The sequence below is a fragment of the Falco cherrug genome, chromosome 8, assembly GCF_023634085.1.
Source record: "Falco cherrug isolate bFalChe1 chromosome 8, bFalChe1.pri, whole genome shotgun sequence".
Lineage (NCBI taxonomy): Eukaryota > Metazoa > Chordata > Aves > Falconiformes > Falconidae > Falco > Falco cherrug.
In genome coordinates, this window is record NC_073704.1 from 41,491,673 (window position 1) to 41,512,453 (window position 20,781).

At 41.9% G+C, this 20,781-nt stretch overlaps 2 protein-coding genes across 3 annotated transcripts; both read right to left on the bottom strand.

The window, feature by feature from the left end:
• Positions 1-1,914: 1,914 nt before the first annotated feature.
• RBM43 (RNA binding motif protein 43) lies at positions 1,915-5,579 on the bottom strand. Of its 2 annotated transcripts, XM_027814623.2 has the most exons (4): positions 5,447-5,579; positions 3,629-3,827; positions 3,030-3,124; positions 1,915-2,948 (listed from the first exon to the last, which is right to left on the bottom strand). In XM_027814623.2, exons 2-4 carry the CDS (start codon positions 3,747-3,749, stop codon positions 2,205-2,207), a joined length of 960 nt encoding a protein of 319 aa, XP_027670424.1. In that variant the 5' UTR covers positions 3,750-3,827; positions 5,447-5,579; the 3' UTR covers positions 1,915-2,204. The 2 variants fall into 2 exon arrangements, with proteins under 2 accessions (XP_027670424.1, XP_027670420.1); XM_027814619.2 differs by lacking the exon at positions 5,447-5,579 and having other exon boundaries at positions 3,629-5,165.
• Positions 5,580-7,003: 1,424 nt separating this feature from the next.
• On the bottom strand, positions 7,004-18,139 carry NMI (N-myc and STAT interactor). The gene is made up of 10 exons (XM_055718309.1): positions 17,967-18,139; positions 16,785-16,835; positions 15,163-15,231; positions 14,719-14,877; positions 13,141-13,248; positions 11,360-11,522; positions 10,298-10,404; positions 9,990-10,182; positions 9,230-9,336; positions 7,004-8,264 (listed from the first exon to the last, which is right to left on the bottom strand). The coding sequence occupies exons 2-10, from the start codon at positions 16,827-16,829 to the stop codon at positions 8,076-8,078; spliced, it is 1,140 nt and encodes a 379-aa protein (XP_055574284.1). The 5' UTR covers positions 16,830-16,835; positions 17,967-18,139; the 3' UTR covers positions 7,004-8,075.
• Positions 18,140-20,781: the final 2,642 nt, after the last annotated feature.

A 20,781-nucleotide genomic window follows, 5' to 3' on the forward strand; every position in this document is an offset into this window, starting at 1 on the left:
ACAGGCCGTACATGCCACAGCCTCACTACTATTGCTAGTAAAGACCCTGTGTTGCCCTGTCCTTGCACAGCTACAAGGAACCATCGAAGGTGACAAAGGTGGGGTGTTTCTGGCTGATGCCGATGCAAATCTGACATGAAAAGGTAGCCCTGGAAAGCCTGGAGCATAACAATAGCTACTATGTACTAATCCACCCTGGACCCAGACCCCCATTTATTAGGCACTCCATAAACAAAACAACCATGGCAAAGCTCTTTTTGTCTAAAGAAATGACATCCTCAGTATGAGACCAGAGACAGCAGATGGGAGAGCGCTGGGGAAACAATGAGACAATGCTGGCTAGCGGGTGAGAAAGGCCCCGCGCTCAGCAGCCAGGCACTGCCAAGGCCACTGTGGCAAAGGGGTGTTTGAGGAGTGAATCTGAAGAGAGGCTGTCATGACTGAACCAGGATTCAACAATAAAATCTTATTCAAATGTGATGTTTTCAAGATTTTAAGTTATTGACTGAAAACCGTCCAGTAAAAATGGCCTGCTTGCCAGCCAGACCCGAATGACACCTGTACTGGAGCTGCAAGCTGTTCTGTTGTCAAACCTGACTCAAAAAGCGACACCCAGCCAGCAGTAACCAGTCAGGATTCAAACTAACATCAATGCCAGTTGCTTACCAGTCTAGCCCTAAATATTTATTGAAGTGAACAGGAAATAATACTGTTAGGAATCAGAAAACCCAGGCTTTTCAGAAAAGGGAAGACCAATCAAGACACTAGAAAAGCTCACTAATTTCATTAAAGGATTATCCTTTATACAGGATTTTCTCTTTTATAAGGTTGAAAAACTTTCCATCTTTGCTTAAGCTCTATGAGGAGCAGCTGAAACCACCAGCCCGGCACTAGAGAGCTGTCTGCGCTCCACAGGGTACGGAAGAGGGGCTCTTCCAGGGCCTGCCTCTGGGCATCCGTCTTCCACCCCATCTCTGACCCCTTCGGTGAACCTATGGATTCCAGCAGAACTTGAAAGAGATTAAGCCTTTAAATACTGCTCCTCCCCTTCCAATTCAGCAAAGTACTTAAGCTCATCATCTTCCCACTTCAACTGCATATTTTAATACACAGCATTGGCACGGTTTTAACAACTTTATCTTTCATTGGCATAACTGCAATGGATAATCAGTCATGACAAGAAAATGCCTAAAGCCTTTCTCAGGAATTAATTTGGGCCTCCAACCAGAAGTCTGGGGGTTGGTTAATAGAACATGGACGCAATAGTTTGTATAATTAGTTTCTTTAATGACAAAAACTTAAAATTTTTCCAGCACATACAACAAAAAAGCTGGTCCACTGCATGTTTTGAGACAGTATTCTGAACACACTGTTATCACAAAACAGATGTTATTTTCTAAATCCATTTTCTAAAACACCTAAATTAGGATAGGTATTCGGACCCTGTAATGGATATAGAATCGGATTTGCATAATCAAAAAACTGATTCAAAAGTCTAAATACCCCAAGATTTCCACATGAAAACTTCCTGTCTAAATAACATGCTGTCAAGGGATGCTGCTGATGCTGTTACAGCTGGGGAAAAAAAAAAGTTATTGCTCCTATGAAAACAAACTCACTTATTTTCTACTGTGAAGAAGTTCCAATGCCACCTTCTCAGGTCTTTATCACGACATGACAAGCCTGCAAATTTAATAAGCGTTTAATCCCTTCAGGTGCCAAAGGCTGATCTTCTTTGTGCATCTCAATGATGAGAACTTCCTTCTGCAGATAAAGGCAACAGAAAAAGGACACCATTCCTGTTTTCAGTGGTCATCTCTTTGCACAAAGAAACATAAGTCAGCCTCCATGCAGCATTTCCTATCAGGTTGGCTCACCCAGCTTTGTCAGTCTGAGTTCTTATGCTAATTGAGAACTCTTAAAAAAATTCTGTTGTCATATGCTCCCTGACAACAAGACAGAATGAGTGTGCATGTGCCCAGAACGCAGTTAATGAAAGGAAAAAAGGTGGCTGTATCTGGGCAGAAAAAGCCTAACTTCTTTCGTCTCGAAGCTCAGGAGAGATAGAGATCTTATGTGCAAACTTACCCAGCCTGTGAGTGGGAGAAACACAGGAGATCTGCAGTGACATGGAGGTGCACAGGTTGCACCAGGACAGTCCGTGTGAGAAGCACAATGTGTAATCAACATCAATACTTAAGTTTCTACCTGGTTTGAAACAGGCTCTGAATCTTCTTGCTCACTTCCTTTGTAAATGCAAAAATCTCAGCAGCATTTCCTATAACATCAATGTGAGTATCATAAGGAATGACCAAAACATAAGGGTAATGGGGTTTTAGACTTTCACATGCCCATTTACATCTCTGCTTTTCATTTCTGGTGTGCTCCTCAAAGTAGATCCTTTCTTTACGTAAAAAGTTATGGAGTTTTATAAACTTATTTTCAATTTTCTCTTTGACTTTTAATACCTGTCTCACATCAGACCTACTTCCAGCATTCTCAATATATACTGTAGTTATATCACCATCAGTGATGTCAGAAATTACAACATCATCATTTACTAGGAATGTCCTGGGGAAACAGTACTTCATGTAGTGAAATATATCTGTGTCAAGAACAACCATTTGTTTTTCCCCCTCCGCATCACGAACGAAATTACTCATCTCCATGGTAAGTCTGTGTTGCTGTAGCCTCCTCCCTCGTCTCTGACAGGACTGACTTTCTTCTCTTTTGTTCTTCTCTGAAAGGGATTTTGCTTTTAGTAAGAGAAAGTCTCTGAGCAATTTGATTGCTGGAAATGACCCTTGAACAGAAATATGCCCATTGGATTGCAAAGGACCAAAGTGCAAAGCTGTGCTCTTCTTTTTAATTTCTTGTATCAGATCTTCTAAAACAAATTGATCTTTGAAAACAGACATATTGAGGACAGATGTGACAGAGCTGAAGACCTAGAATTTTGAATTAGAGAAGTTATGTAATGGTTAACATAGCAATCAAAGTACAACTAGATAAATTAAAAATAAGCTTACATTTTCACAGTAACGGGTCACTTTCAGCGGATAGTATCTGGACAGTCTCTTGTCTTCTAGTCGATGTTCATCCTTCTTTAGAACACTCTCTACAACTAAAGAGAAAACCAGCTTCACTTGTTGAGCAGTAAAATAATGCGTCATTGCAAGTCTGATGGCAGAACACTTCATGGGTGTTTTTCTCTTGATGCTTTCCCTTGCAATTTCTCATACATACATGCAGACAATTCCATATGGTTGCTTAATATTTTATGTATTAGCCAAAACTGTTCAGAGACAGAAGCCTGTCATCTTAGAATGTTAATTGGCAGAGATTTATTCTCAAAAGCACAACTATAAAAGTCGTATCTGTTATGCATGGTATAAATTTATTCCTCAAAACAAACAACAATGCTTTGCATGAAGCCTGTGTAGACTCAAGACTTCAATGAACAAAAATAACATCCTAAAACTTTGACTAACACAGAGGTGTTAGCCTCCCAGTTCTACAGAACCCTAGTACCAGTAAACAATTTAAAATCATCTGGTTTAGGGTTAACATTCTAGGGCTAATTCTTTGGGGGACAGCTGTATTTACTACAGTACATTAATCTAAATACCTTCTTGATCTTCAAAAGTTACATATGCAACTCCTTTTTTCTTTGTTGGATACATAACTTCTTCCACATCTCCACCATTATTCTTTGACATTTGGAAATGAATTATCAGTATGTCAGTCATGACATCATTGTGCAGAAGGCCATCTGGAACACCAGTGATGACAACCGTCCTTGCCGATTTAGCAGCTTGTCCCGTCGCCTGCACACAGAAACATGGCATGCTGTAAACACAAGGAGTACCAGTGACCTCCCTTAGAGGTTACCCAGATTCACCTCCATCGCTGAAGCGACTCCCCTTCCTTTTGCACAGACAACATGCATGTTTAGTAGGTAATTAAGAAGACCGGTGAATCAGACTCCAGTGAACGCCAGACTCACTCAGGCACCTTTAATGACTGTGCAGTAAAAAACCCGGCCTGACTCTGAAGTGCAATTTACACCTCCTCTGTATCCTCTTTTCCTACACCAGTAAAATTAAGAACTTAATTTAACAGTTTCTCAAATGAAAGGTCCAGTGTCACGCTGAGAAGTTTGTTTCCTCTCATACTAATATCCTAAATTTGAAGAGAATGAAAATTTTAATTGCATGTACTGTTCAGTAAGGACTGTCTTTTCAGAGTGGAAGGGTGAGATTCAGACTGTCCTTACTTATTAAATTCATGAGAGCTGGGATCTAGGGGTTGTGCTCGATTCATCTCTCTCCACTTACTAAATGGATAACCTTGTTAAACTGAAAGAACATAATCCCAGTCATCTGAGACTCGCAGTGCGTAAAACAACTAACTACACACATGATTTTCATCAGAGCAAAACCTCCCAATGCTGCAAACCACAAAAACCCATCCTAAATAGGATTTGCATCCATGTCCTGTTAAGAAAAGTATGTTTTCTTTCCATTCTCATTACACAGACATAAACAGTAATATTTCACTGGGAATATCACAGCAGAGTTACTGTAAAGGGTGGACCACCAAGTAAATTTTGTAACAGCCCATTGACTTTTTGGAAGAAAGTAAATAATTTAGTATGTCTGCGTGGCAGCGTTCATGGGAATGGTCAGTAACTTCAGTGGCTGTACTTGAGGTCAGTCGCTCCATCTAAATTCTTCAGACATCCCTTACAAAGTTTCTTTGGGACCTGGGCTGCATAATACATTAGGGCCAGCACAGCAGTTATAAAGTCTGCAGAATGCGCTGCTGGGGGCGAATGCTTCGTTGACGTGCATCAAAAGCCTCGTGGACCACCATAGCAGTGTTTCTGAAGGGAGTGAGGAGCCACATTCAATGAGACACTGCAACCAAGCAAGCTTTTAATTCATAAAGACATGAGGCCTTTATCACCCATCAAATTTAAAGAGCCAGGAGCTTTAATTGTATCGGGCAATTATTTTGGTGGTAACGTTCATGTGAAAGCAAGTTTCTGCACTAATGAGACAACATGAAGAGAATATAAACAGGGTGCTTCTGAGACTGACGGAGCTATACGCAGGATTTTCTCACACTTTGCGCAGCCCGCGCACGAGCAGGAGCACTCAACTGCCAGACAGCATCTCACACCTTGCCAGCTGGTATTTTGGAGCAACTCTCATGCCTACTACTGGGGTTAGAAAAAAAGAAAGAAAAAAAGAAAGAAAACCACCCTGTGAACACACAGTTCGTTTGTGCTGAATCACTTGCGAGTCAAGGCTGCCTTCGGCGGCAAGGCGAGGAGCTGTGCTGGGCTGGGCACCGGTACCCGTCAGGGCACCCGTTCGGCGCTTTTTCGGTAAGACCGCTACACGGATGGCCGCCCACAAAGCGATCCGATATGGAGACTTACCCACAGGCCTCACCGGTCCTCACCGTTAGTAAGAAACAGAATTTTGAAGAGCCGTGCGAGGGAAAGCAGAGCTCTGGAGGGCGGGGGGCGCGGGCCGTGCGCCGAGGGCTGCCCTCTGCCGTGAGGGGCGCCGCGCCTCCCGCGCCCCCATCCCGCCGCCCCGCGCCCCTCGCTGGCCCTTACGCCCGCCGCTGTGCGGGGGCTGCCCCCGGGCCCGCCCGCAGCGGGAGGAAGGCTGGGCCCTCCCGCCGCCAGGGCCACAGAGGGGCTGCCGGCGATCCCCTCACGGCCCGGCCCCGCCGCGCAGACACTTGCCATAGCCGTCGCTCCGCTGCCGCCTCGGCCCTGTGCGGCGCCTCCGCCGCGGGCCCGGCCGACCCCGCTGAAACTGAAAGCGAAACGGCGGAGCCGGGGGAACACGACTGCTCCGCGCCGCCCCGCCGCGGGGGCTCGTCGGGAGGCGGGAAGCCCCCGGGCGCTGTCCCGCCCCTCCCCGCAGCGGAGGGCTGCCCGCCCGCTGGCCCCCGGGTTCGGCTCCCGGTGGGAGCTGCAGCCGTGGAAAGACCCGGTGTTGCTGCGGGTGCGGAGGGGCACGGCGCCTCGTCCAACCTCCAGGGGCAGGGAAGGGCGGGCAAAGGGTACGAGCATGTACAGAAAGGGCACCCAGGCCCTGCCGCATGCTTTTCATCCCTCAGACTGTTCTCCAGCCTTCATATGGCACCACTGCTGCTCTTAACATCGAAACACCATCATCATCAGAGAGAAAACAGAGATATTTGCAAACACTGATTGCTTTACAACGTCTCTTAACATCTCACCTTGATTTTAAACCTATAGCTCAATTAAAAACCTATAGCTCAATTTGAAACCTATAGATTTAAAGCCTATTGATTTAAAACCTATAGCTTCTCACTACTCCCATGCACCGTGATACCCTAGGAAAATGTAAAACTTTTTTTCTAAGGATTTACTTCTCAACATTTGTTAGTGAGGTACAGATAAAATCCAAAGTGTTTATTACCTTCATCAGGTTTTTCCAGCCTTTATTTTTAAGGCATCTGATCTTACCAACATCAATCTTAAAGATCGTTCCATGCAAAAGTACACAAACTCCATAAATACTCCACTACTACTTTTTTTTTTTAATTTATTCCATACTGGCAGGTAATCAATCCATGCCTTTGCATGCGCTAAACAGCAAGAGGTGCTACAGTCACACGTACCTCAGCCAGCAGCAAATCAAAAATCAACTGCAGTGCTAGCAGCCTTTTGGTTTCCCATATTCAACTGTATCTATTTGCCCACTAACAGTTTCCTAGAATAGTAATACCGGAGGTGTATTTGTCGTGCTCTTCTTGCACTGGTTTGGTGCACTGTCTTTTTCCTGCATACTAAGATGTCAAATACTATGAAAATAAGTTATTTTCAATGTTAGACCCATGCTGCTTTGAAATTAAGGTTAGGGTTGCCAAACCATTTCAGCCCCCAAGGGGAGCAAATAAAAAGGACGACAGCAGAAAAGGAAAAACATTCCTCCTTGGAAAAGAAATCCTCCTCTGACTTTGCACTTCCATTTTATTTCAAAGTTCTCTTGGAATGAGAACTGGAAGGATAAACTGGAAGCAAAAGGGGGACTTTACATGCTGAAAAATTAATTTGCCCTGAACTCAATACACTTTTTCCCAACTGATTCTTCTCCCCATACCCTCCCAGAGCCAGGAGCCTGCCCAGTCACACACACTGAAATAGATGCCTCAAACACAGCATTCGCCATCGGACTGTTTCCCCAGCACTGTTACAATTGCTTTAAACAATCATCTCAATTCTTAACTGTAATATTTTAAAGGAAATAAAATCATGAACAAAAGTGAGGAAAAATCTAATTGTAGAAACAAATATAAAAATCAAACAATTAACCACACTATTAACTTGACAGAAACTCAGCAGAATTCGCATCAGATCCTAAGAGAAGTAACAGTATTTTGTCAGCTAAAAGCAGTATTACTGCCATGGCATTTCTTAAAAGGTACAATTCCTTGAGTAAATCTGTGATGTTTTTGTACTCTCCCTTTTTCTATTCTAATTTTATCAATAATTTGATAAGGCGTATTTTATGAAACTACACAATAACTGCTTTCAGGTATGCAAGTTGTGGTGGCACACAGCAGGCTCAGCAGGACTGGAGTTCTGTCAGAGCTACCTTTTGCAGCTATGGCACTTTAAAACAGCAAGTCAGTGAAGAGGCTTTTGATTGGGATTACATATGGCTTTTGTAACCAAAATGCAAGAAGGAATAGATTTATCCGACTTGGGAGTACGCAACCTATCTAAACTTTGCAAGAAAGAAAACCCAGTAATTTGCAGAAAGCAATCCTGGATTAAGTTTCAAGTGTTGGCAAAGGCGTTTTCTATGGCTTTCATCAGGAACCTGTGGAACACAAAGCAGTGAGTTTTACTGAATTTCTATGCAAAGTCTGTGCTGTTACAATCAAAAAGACAGGTAGCTCCTCTTTTTCCAAGTATAAATTTCAGAATGTTAAAGCACAACGTCCATGTAAATTTCAATGCCTCTGATGAAGTGAAAACCCAGATCTTCATGAGTTCAGTCTACAATTTCCTACATGGCATTCTAAGTATCCTCCTCAAAACAAACCCATGTTACTCCTTTCGATACATACTTGATTTTATCTATTTCCCCACCACTATTACTAGGCTTCTGAAAATGAATTTCAATCATGTCCTGTACGCTTTCCTCATCCTCTTCCGTCTCTTGAATTCCTTTCAACAGAATGGTCTTCTTAGAAATCCCACAATAGACCTATTGAGGAAAGAAAACCAAATGTGTATTGCACATCTGCTCTTGCATGTACATCTAAAGGAACTGGCAGTTACTGGAAACAAAAGTACCCTTGATCAGATATGGCTAGGATTTTTTATTACGTTTTAAGACTTTGGACAGTGTGGTATATTTGTGTCACTGAAAACAGCAGCAGTTCTGAACCCTGTCATACACTACCGAGTTCAATTGGCAATGCACCGAGCCTCCTTAACTGCTGTGTCCTACACTTCTTAATGTGCAGAGACACTGAATTTTGGGATCTCTGATGACTCCAGACAGCATCGTTCCATAAAAGTCCATGCCAATACATGATATACACCTGCAGAGATGCTGCTGTGTCTCATAAACACACACACTCTAGTCAATGCTTTAATTATAAAGGCCTGATTATATATACAATATTGACTTGATTACAGTCTATTCATACAAAGTAGAAGACAATTTCAGTGAGAATACGATTAGCAAGCAGACTGGTTTTACAGGAAAATAAATTATTATTTGCGTTGAATGAGTGAATGAAAAAATGAATGAGCAAATGTTTCACAGAACAAGGGTCTCTGCTGAGAATATCAACAAGGCCTTTTGTTAGGGGTGAGTATGACAGTGCTTTGTGACTTGGAAAAACACTGTTGCATCTACTATTAACCTACTTCACAAACAATTCAGTATCTGCCTCCTGTCTAGCACAGACATTATGGTAAAGTAATGATATAATTTGATAAAGGAAAGACACGCACACCCTTTTAAAATAAATTACAGCTTTCACATTGCAAAACAAGATTATCAGCAGAGCAGCATGTTGCAGACTCACACTTGCTATTAAGTTTCACCAAGTGCATGTCACAAAAGCTTCTGCAGTCCTCAGAACCGAAAATTCTGCCCGTATCTCATATTTCCCACGGATCTTTTTTATTTAGGTGTTAGTCTGAACTAGATTCTTTTACCTGAAACTTTTCCAAGTGTACATCGGTGTTTGGGGAAACAGAAACCCTATAGCACCTTCCATTTACAAAGAAAGGATGTTTGGTACATCTCACAAAGCCATTAGTTGCTGTAACAGAGAATGAGAAAAAGAGGAGTAAGAGTAATATAATCAAAAATGTATTTTGTAAGTATATCAAAGAACAGACTCATCTTTCTTATATGGATTTAGAAATATGATAATATATGATAGCACACTTGTAGATTCTTCATATGCATTTTTAAAAAAGTTTATTTGGCATTTCCAAAAGAAAATTCCAAAATCATTAAATACCCACAAAAATTTCTGAAATAAATCTAAAGCAGCTGCTCTAAATGGATGTGGCTCCACTGATCTTCATAGAATTTCATACAGTTGGGCAATTTGAATGCCTGTCTAACTTCATTGTCATGAAACTAAAATCAAACACATTTTCCTAATTTTCTTTTTGCAATATAAATGTCTAGCAATGCAAAGAAAAAATAGATTTTTGACAAAGTTAAGAACAAAATAAAGGTCGCAAAGAGCATATTAGGTCTTGTCTAATCAAAAAGGAATATGATTAAATACTGCTTTACGTATAGATGTGTGGGTAAACCCACATCTTTTCCTTACGTGCTTAACTCTCCACAGGAAGAATTTGCTACATGTGGTGGTTAAGTTAACATAGAATGTAATATGGAATGGAACACAGAATGGACAGTAAGGCCTGTACATCTAGCTAAAAAAATTACATACTATACCTCCAGGTCTGAGGAACGTAATAACAGCTGTTCTAGACTGCTTGTCATAGTCGACATTTTCTATTTCCCCTCCTCCTCCCTGCTCAGATTTGTAGAAATTCAACTCGAGTTTATCTCTCATCCAGTCTTCAGGAATGGATAGCTCAGGTACTTCTGAAACATTAATCTTCTTTCCAGAAACAGTGACATGGAGCTAAGAAATAAAATTTTTGTGCACTTTGTGACTGAAAACACCCAAAAACCTGAACCTAAAGCTTTTTAAATACTGCAAGTTCATATCTTTATAGTTTCATATTTCAATTGATTACCTCAAATTTGATTCCCATTTCAAGTGTAAAAGGCTTCACTCTCACATCTGTTATTTTGTTGTCCATGTTCACAGAATGCTTACCCATTTTTATTAGTCGCTGGGCAACTAAGGAAAATCACAAGTTTTCAGACATAAAAAGCCTTGTTTAATCATTATAAAACCAAAATTATTCCCCAGTCTCTTAAGTAAAATCTCCCTTTGCAACAATAAAGGAGAAACAAATAACAAGCAACCACATCCCACTATACATGTCTTCAGGCATGTCTATTTCCATAAAATTTCACTGGTTATAGGCAACAGGTAAAATATTACACTATGTTTAGGGTAGTACAGAATAGCAAAATCTTTATACTGTCAAAAGATGCTCTCATTGTATCAAATATTAATATTAGACATTTCATATTTCATTTAAAATATCCTTGGATCAAAGACACATCACTACCAGGTGCAGAAAATGCCCATTAGCAATGTTAGACTTTAGTTGAAAGAAATGTGTCTGACACGAGCTCTGTATCTGGAATATACTTGCGGAATGGAGTGACCCACCGAGCAGGCACAGCCAGACTGCCTGCAGGCTCCTTGTAGGCAGGCACCAGGCTGTCCAAAGGCAAGCATCTCAGTGGGAAGCAGGCAACTTACAGACTGCACCATCCCGCTGTTGTCTCACATCTACCCATCATCTGATGTGTACACTTAACCAACATAACTGCTGTCAGTATAAGGTACTGCCCAGAGTAAAGAAAATAACCAAATTCTGCTGTCAAAACATTTTGAATCATTCTTGACAATACTCTGTGAGGTAGAAACATTCCCAATTTCAAACACCAAGTACTGTTTGCATTAGTTGAGAGCAGAAATCTGGTAATCCAACAAAAACATGCAGAGTGCCTGCAAGAATTTTCTTCTACTGATGGGTATCATAATAGTGAAAGCTTCTCTGTGTATTCTTTCTTTGGCTGTTGTTGATTTTTTTTCCCCAAAGAAGTTTATATAAATCTTTTCACTTTGGCAATGAAATACATCAGACACATTAATTTTATACTTAAAATATGCATCATACCTTCTTCATCTTCAAAAGTAAGCAGTGCCTGGTTTTGATTCAGTCTGAATGGGATTTTTGTAGTTACACGAAAAACACAGTGAGTATTCATATCTTGATAATTATCCTTCATGTCTTCCATGTGAGTAAACTTCAGTTTCATTTCTGCTACCTTTTTTTTAATCTAGTATTTTAGAATGAAAAAAAAATAATTTCTGTAATATATTGCAGAACAGAAAAGTTAACGATAGTCTTTTCTTGAAGTGCTGCATATATATTTTTTTTTCAAAATTTAAGAGTCAAGCAGATTGAAGTCATGGCTGGTGAAACAGGTATTTCTAATGAACTGACTAGTTGTATTTGTCTATTTTTGTCAATGAGATGTGAATTGGGTTTTTTTTTTCCCCTTTAATTAACTTTGAACTGAAACGTGACCTTACACAGTAAATTTTCAGTTGAAGACCACAGGGATTTCCACCTACAGAAGTAAGGTACTTCTGGTAGCTAAGTCATCAGTCACTGTGTTGCCATTTATTTTTGCCTAATTGCATCACTACTCTACAGCAATGGGAAGTCTGCCAATAAACAGCTTTGTATGTTGCCATCTTAGTAAAACAGGTAAGAATATCCACATATTTTGTAACTAGGATAAATTAGAACTGTTCATTAAAATGTTGGTTAAGAAAGGCTGCTTTGACAGACTTTAGGGAGTTTTAGATAACTCTTTTTTCCCCTTTACATAATAACTTCAAAATAAAAACCTGTGTAGAAGAAAAATATCTTGGTTTGTCTCAAGATAAAATAACAAGAGTAATTAAAGCATTCCTGCCACTTATCTTCACAACTAGCATCTTATCTGTAAGCCTGCTTTCTTTCCATTTCCTCTTGTGCCAATGGTAAGAGAGACACTCTTCCTAAAGATAATTCAGACACTGGGTGTAGGTCCCGGTCTACACCCAATCTCCTTCTGCGATAGCCTTGCCCAGCCCAATGACTGCCTAGGAAATTTAGGAGGCCAGACTTAACTGACATCTCCTAAACCTAGAAATGTCATTTAGAAAGCTAAAACTAAACTGTAATATTGTTAACATTAAATAAAGTAACACTTCTATAAGAGTTTCAATCTCTGTATAAAACAAAAAAAAAAAAAAAAAAAATCAGCTTTCACTTTACTGTAAAGTCCCCAAAATATCTGGTTTTGTTCCAATTCAAAATAAAAACAGGTTTTTAAAAGCTGAAATTTCCATAACAGAAGTTCTAATTCCTGAACACCTCAGAATTTGCAGCAGTTTCACCAAAAGACACTCTGGATCCTGAGTTTAAATCTATTTAGTATCACTGATATTTATCTGGTGGCAAATTGAGTTACTTCTGATTTGGAGTACCGCAAGAGAGACTATAATCAAGTCCAGCTCAATATAGGCTAAAATAAATGCTACATTTGCCATATGATGGACTTATTACCTTTCTGCCATCCTCTTGCCCAAGAAATATAAAATGTGATTACTTGACAACTACTAATGCTATGTGGGTTTTTTATTCCAGTGTCTTCCATTTAAAAGTTTTCTGCTTGTCTTCATTCCTCTCGTGTTTTAAGGATCTCATATGCTTGTATTCATTTCCATATTCTTACCTACCTCCCATTATCTTGCCAGGTAAAATCAGAAAATAAAACTTCAGATTATATTTCATATTGAAATCAGTAGAGGTTCAAATGCTGAAGACTGGTCCCAACAGTCTAGAATGGCAAAATGAAAATGTGCCCTTCCAAAAGACAAACTGCAAAATGTTTCAAACTTTACCTGACCATCCCGCAAAGGCACCAAACTACATTCTGCAAGGTCTTCTTTGAGCTTTTCAATTTCTTTCTTAAGCATCGCATTTTCTTGGTTTAGTAGACAGAGTTCTTCCTACAGCCCAGAGTATTAAAGGCAAAATTAAACACACAAAAGACAAAAATATATTTCAACAAAACCTCTAGACATTAAAAACAGTTTCAACGTTTAATTATTCTACATGACAGCCATGCATGATACACTTTTTGCATAGCTTTAACTATCTGCAAGGTAAATTCACTCACCCAGGAACAGTTTCAGTCAAAGTACATTACAGTAAGAGGGTTTTTGAAAAGAGGCATTAGTGTTTCCAAGCACATACAGTGTACCATAAATTGCACAGTGCTTTTCCATAGTTACATCAGTTCCTTACACATGCAAGGTCAGATCCTACGTCAACACACAAACATTTTATTTTTTGTACCATGTGTGATCTTAGTAAAAGTTTTTCCCTTTTCTGAAAAGTTTACCAGGTGAGGACAGTTCTGATACACTCGGCCTTTTTCCTCGCTGAAGGAGTATAAAGAAGGAAGAGTAACACCTCTTCTGCCTCCTATCTGCTACATACTTTTACCACACCAGTGAATCCTAAATGGGCACAAAGCCTATGTAACTAAAACCAGTATTTCCTGGTCAGGGAACACAACTGAATGAGAACAAAACACCACAGACTTAGTCAGCTCCAACCATCCACAATTAGCAGATGGCTCCTTTGAAGTCATCAACCATGTGAGACAAATGTTCCCATTTGGGAACATCACAAGACCAGTTCCCATCAGTAGGAGACAATGTAACCAAAAGCTAGATGATGATAACGATCTCTTCTGGATATAAAATCCAAACACTTAGGGTTGCAGAACCAAAGCCAGCTTTCAGAAAAATCTCACACCAACCTGAATGTACTTAACCTATTAATTATATGTAATAGCTGGCAATATTGAAGCCATAATTTCTCACTAGTGATTTACAGACCAAACCAAACTTTGCTGAAACCACCTCTTTGACAGCCTATGCAAACTTAGCCTGTTACTGTACCAACTGCATGTGGCACATTGAGGTAATGACCAGTCAGTTCTAGAACCAATTATTTCTAGAAAGAAGTGCCCTCTTCAAACAGGTTCTGGCTCTTGCCCAACTCATTTTCACTTAAATGTTAATCCCCTGGGTGCTGTAACATCTTGCAAGATGGGCTAGGAGTTGCCAAAGCACTGGAATGAAGCCATTCGATTTTATATGCATCACACAAAGCTGTAACTCATCTGTTAGTGGAGAATCTTGGAAGAGTGGTTTTGTCAGTCTTCACCCTCTGTACAAAACAGGTCTCAGTTTTGCCTTTGCTCTTCCAACATTGCCATAAGACTTATTTTCTTGCACTGGTTCTTAATCTGTCACTGAAAAACTATGTGTAGAACATGCTGGTCATACAGTCTGCAAACCTGTAAAGCTGTTTAAACTGAAAAGGCAGTATTACTCTTATTTTATCTAATCAACACCTCCTTCACAACTCCACAAATGCTAACAGCTGTAAGTAAGGCTTCTCCATACCTCAAAAGTGTCCCTAGGCATAATAATGTCCTTATGCTGCTTCTCTTGAAGGTCCTTTATCTTTCTCAGCTCCTCCTCTGCTTTATCATACTCGTTATCAGCACTTAATTTACAGAAAAGAAGATGAGCTTTTGTTTTTTCAGCTTTTTCAACTCTTTCCTGGATAGTAAAAAGAAAAAAAAAATTTCTTCCATGGTAACATACAAAACCTTAAGTAAGCCCTTTATTTATTTTTAATATTTGGGTAAATATTTTTCTTAGACTTACAAGTATAGTTACTGTTGAGATCAACAGAAGCAGGTAGCATTGAAGAATAGAGAACAAGTTAGACAACGATGTTATATAATTGGGGGAGAGTTTATTTCATTTTAGAAGGACAGACTAAAGGCGTTCCAAGTATCTTTCAGCTAATTTTCACAATTCTATATGCTTTATAGAACTTGCCTTCCATTTCTTCAGTTCTTCTTTAAGTCTTTCCATCTCATCTTTTGATGGGTCAGGGGTTGTCACATTCTGGAGAAAAAAGAAGAGGTACACACTAGTTTTTCCCTCTATTAGGCAGTAACTAAGACACATAAAACAATTCAAATGAGTTCTTCAAAACAAACAAACAAAAAAACCCTTTGCAGCTGGATGAAGAATTTTGCCATAGTAGTTTTCAATGTATGTCCATTAATGAAAGTCCTATGTATTTTGCCTGTGTGCCCATTTGCTGTTTTTCTCCAAACATGCAGGCAAGATTTGTGGTAAGTCAAACATTTTGAGAGATCAATTATATTTTGTAGTTCTATCTTCCTAGAACCTAGAACCTGCATGCCAGAGGATAGCACATATCACATAATTTTTAAAAATGCATTCAGGCACTTAGGTCAAATCATTGAACTATTTTAATGGCTGGACAGGACAAGAATGTAAGAAACGGATCCTGGTCAGTAATCATTATTTGCCTAACTCACAGGCTAATATTTTGATAAATAATGAAAACAAGTTGCCTCTATGTTCTTCCACAGGGAACTAAGCCCATCAAACCCACAGATGTTTATCTATATGCTTTCTCATCAGTTCCTCTAACAGAATGTATAGAGTATTCAGGCCAAACAGAAAAAAAATTTCAAAACTAGGCTCAGGGAAAGGTAACATCAAGCAGGAGGAAGCCGATAAAAGAAGCACTTCAGAATTTAAGTACTTCACTGCAGAAGCTCACAAGCATGGGAAAACTACAATTGGATAAAGCCCAAGAGGAGAGAAAATCTTCTCTGTTCTGTTTTGTTTCTATGGCTGCAATATTCTGCAGAAAAGAAAAAAAGAATCCAAAGAGACCTATTGAAACAATCCCTCCCTTTTATTTAAGATTACATAAAACTTGAATGTGAACCACGAAATTTAGGCATGGAAAAGGTCTAAATTAGATAATCTTGTCAATTCTCTTGGTAATGCTGGGTATTTCCTAAAAACAATAAAACATAAAATAATTTTTTCCACGACTTTGTCCAGTTTCAAACACCTATTAAGCAACAGCGAAATCTCCATCTGCGTATAACTTAAAACCAGAAAAAAATTCCTTCGCTCAAGGGACTGAGTGCAGGAAAGCAGAAGGATGCACGTGCTGCAGCTGGAAGCTGATAAGAAAGGATCCTTGTTTTTTACTGAAAAATGGTCTAAGACAATAGTTTTCAACCTGAAAGCAGGAAAAAAAATAACATGGAGAATGCAAGAAAACCCAGGGAAAATCCCATCTAAACCACTTGCCGCACTGCAGGAACTGAGTCAAGGGAGGCACCAGGAAAAAGGAAATTCCCCTGAGAAACCTCCACCGAGACAGATGAGCAAGTGAGGTAGGACAGAAAAAGTCTAACAGAATCTGTAATGGACACTTTGGAATGGGCCTCTCCCTATGCAAACAGGAGGCAGGAATAAGGAATGTCCAAAGTACTACAGGACGGAAGAAAGTGAGACAAGAAGTTTCAGAAGCACTGCCCTAACAGTCCTTGCACAAACCTTCATTCAGAGATACTATTGTCAAATACAGATATTTTTTTCCAAGCAGTACATCAGGAAATACTTACAAAACCATTATCTTTTAAAGATAGTGGGGGACTTGTTAAATCCATTGAAACCTGAGGGAACAGGAAAGAAAAAAATCATAATATTGCATGTATTGGCACTTTTTTTTCCAGCAGAATAGACTACCAGAAAGGTGCACCAGAAGCTGTGTTGCGCTAGAAGAATTTTTAAATGTAAATGTTGTCTCACTTTATAAGCAAAAGTGATATATATTGGATACCTGAAGCTTCCTTCCTTACTAGGCATAAAACCCAGAGACATATGTGAGGAATTCTGCATTGCACAACTTAAATTTTTCTGTTCCGAAACCTATGTACATACCTTTATGCTACTTTTGTACTGTTACACACATGCTTAGCATCCCATATGCCCTATGCTTCAGTGATTATAACCCTTAAACCTGCTTCACACCAATGAAAGCACTTCTTCTATACAGCAGATCATGTAAAATCTGGAATCTGTTGCCACATTTTGTGGAGGCAGATAAAAAGCGGTTTAGGCCCGTTCCCGGCCCGCTGATGCCAAGGCACCCAGGTGCCCAAGCAAATGGAGCCCACGGATGCCGGGGCAGCATGCCAGGGGTGAGGCACTCCGGCAATGCTGTCGCACAGCTGTCCAGCTGTGAGCAGCAGCCAGCCCTCGTCCTGACCCAGCGGGACATTTCTGTCGCTCTCACCTGGTAATTCTGAGCTTGGTTTTTTACCTGACATCACCAACCACATTCAACAACAAGGCTTAAAATTGAGGCCATCTTTGGTTTGAGGAGCCAGGAATCCCTTTCTGGTTTGCATTAAGTAACCAAAATGTCCTGACTTAGGTACCGATTCCTGATTTAGGTGAGTAAAGCTGGGTAACTGAGAAGCACCTTCACTTGCCCCCCCCCCCCCCCCGAGCGCCCGGCCGGCAGCCGAGGCCGGCCTCCGCCGCACCACCCCGCTGTCCCGGCGCTCCGGGAGGCCGCAGGCCGGGCTCAGGGCCGCGCTCAGAGCCGCAGCAGCCCCTCGCCTCCCGGGTTCGGGCGACAGCGCGGCCCCAGCCCGCTCTCCCGTGCGGGGAGGCCGCTGCCGCCCCGAGGCCGCGGGGAAGGCCGCACCAGCCCGGCGCCACCAGAGCCACCGCGCCGGCTGCCAGCGGGTGGGAGCGGCGGCCCCCCGGGCGCAGGCGGCCAGCCGGGGCTCACACACCTTACAGTAGCCGCGGGTCCCCGCACGGCGACACGTCCCTCGGCTCGCAGCCGGGCTCGCCGCAGCCCCTGCACTCCCTACCCGGCCACCTCCCCGCAGCTTTCGCTTTCGCTTTGCCGCTGGCGGAGGAGGGGCTGGCCGGCCCCCCACCCCTCCGCGCTGTCACACTGCCGGGCCCCGCGTCCCCTCGGGCGACGCCTCCCGCCTTCCTGGAAATCACGCGGAGGAGGGCGGCCGCCGTGCGCCACCGCCCGCTCAGCGGCGGGACCCGCCCGCGGCGACGCGCTCTGCCGCCCTCCCTCGTCCCGCCGGGGTGCTTCCCGCCACCCCGCGGCTGCGGGCGCTGAGGCAGCCCTGGCGGACAGCCCGTGGGCAGCACCCGCAGGTGGCGTTCGACGGAAAATGGGGAAAATCCCAGAAAAGGTGGGGAGCGGCGGGGTGCTGGGAAAGGCTGCCCGGTGCCGGGCCTTCAGGGCGGGCAGGAAGGCTTCGAGGCGGCCATTGCCTCACTCCACTGCACCTCTTTTTCACCCATCTCTGAACTCAGCTGGAAGGTTCTGGTTTGGCCTCCGGGTTTTTCTGTGAGGTAAACTGATCAAGACTTGGCATCCTCAAGTGAATCCTGGCAAATTTGTTTCATTCATTTATTCATTTGTTTGTTTTAAGCCACATTCTCTGGAGTTACATGTTTCTATTACAAGGAAGAGGTCTTTCTTACCAGGCTGTGGCAAAAGGCATGCAGTGACAGAAAGGCCCTTTGGTGATGGAGGTGCCACATTCAAAGAAATAATTTCTGGACAAACTCTGGAATACCATGTGGCAGATGGTGGTGATGTGGCCCTTTCCCTGGGACAGCAGCAGCCCACCATCTCGGAGGGAGCCCACCATCATGGGGCAGGGGGTGAGGGCCCAGGGGCAGGCAGCCATCTTTTACCAAGCAGAGGGCTTCATCCACCTTCCTAGGGGAGCACAGCTGATGTATAAACCCTTCAGTATATAGAGTCGTAAAAATGCTTCATGGCAGACACACCTAGAATCAGGCAACAAAGTCATCGATGGGCAGTCTACAGGCGACACCAACTTCATTCTGCAGTAAGTGTTTAAGGTTTCTTTGAGTTTTTTTTCAAGTCCTTTGGCTGACCACAGTGTGTGCTTGGTGAGTTGGATTGGGGAACCAAACTGACAACTCCCTCCAGCACAGAGAAAGAAAGGGAGGAGAGCTTTAGGATGCAAGTCAGCTTAGAGAAGTCATGAAATGTGGACTGGTATGAAGTGACTTGTGGTTGCAAGCATTTGCTGTGTTAGCCAGTGGGCACTCATTTTTGAAAGAGATTTCAGGGAAGAGCTGCTTTGGGGAAAAAATATTTTTATTTCTGTGATGATCAGTTTGAGCACTGGCAACTCATTGAAGGGGAGGGGAAAAAGCTTTGGTTACTGACTGATCCTTCTTCAGGTAGGTAACTAAAGGAAAGAGTCTTACGCATCCTGAGAGAGTTGTGACACATTTTGTTGCACAGATCATGTTGCTAGGACAGACAAGACTTATGATGGGAGCTGTCAGGTGGCAGGTATGAAGTGTGTGGGCTTCAGCATGGGTGGGTGAAAGTACCACGTCTTTCACTAATAGCTCTTAGATTCAGGAGCACAAAATGCACCCAAGATTCTAGACAATCAGTCTGACACAGTTGACTAAATTCAAGATTTACTATCTATTTAGGTACTCATCATAGATGCATTGCAGTCATGAATAAAATTTGGGCAGTGTCTATGTCCTAGGCCAAGCAAAAAATAAAGCATACTGCTTTCGGGTTTCCTTTAAAACTAAGCTGCCTACTCTTTTAAATGTTACCCTCAAAAGGAGCAGGAAGGGCTGTATAGCAGGAAAGCAGTGCAGTGGAATCGGTCGGGCTCTGCATGCACACTTGAGGAGGCCGGCACAAGAACAGCCAGTTCAAGGTTTTCAGAACTTTTGTTTTCATTGACTATACAAAGGGAGTCTGGGGTTGCACTCAGCTTGGATAGCAATCACCTTGTGCCACCGAATTGAGTGGCAATTTTACCCATGGTGTAATTATTATGGCAGTTTCAAATGTTTTTTAAGATAAGTGGATGACCTTGTATTCGAGATTTTTTTTTTAAATCATTCTCTGCTTTGACAATGGATAACTATGTTTACTATTGCTTTATAAACACAAAGTTGGTTACTAATGAGTAAAAGGGAGAGGTTTAGCTGGAGTAGCCAGGGAGGAGGAGGTGATTATGATATGACCTAAGTACATCAGATTTCAGATTTAAATGTCAGAGTGGCAGGCTGTTCTCCAGTAACCATGGTCATGTGGGAAAGTCACTGCTGATCTGAAAGAGCCTTATTTCTCTGAGCTCCAGGGAATGCGGCAACGCCAATCTGTTTATATGGCCTGCTTTGGGATTGTGTTTGTGCTTGTTTGGTGAAGGAAATTTCTTGGAGATACTGAACTGGGCCAGGTTCCTTAACTGAAATGGAGTTGACTCAGAGTTGATATGTTAATTGATTTCTGCTGTGCTGTGAATTTCTGGTGTTAACCACATATGAATCAGAATAAAAGGAAAAGCATTGATTTCCTAACTGAAGAATCTAGCTAAAAGGCAAAATCAAGAAGTGTAGCATAGACTACAAGGAGCTTTAAAACTCTCGGGATTTCTCTGAGCAGTCTGCATTGATACTAAACTTGTTCTTCAGGAAAATGATAGTCTTGATGAGCCTAGAAATCTGAACTTGCAACTTCAAAAGAAAGCCATGACCCTTCTGGCAGCACAGGATTAGGACACATCTGCA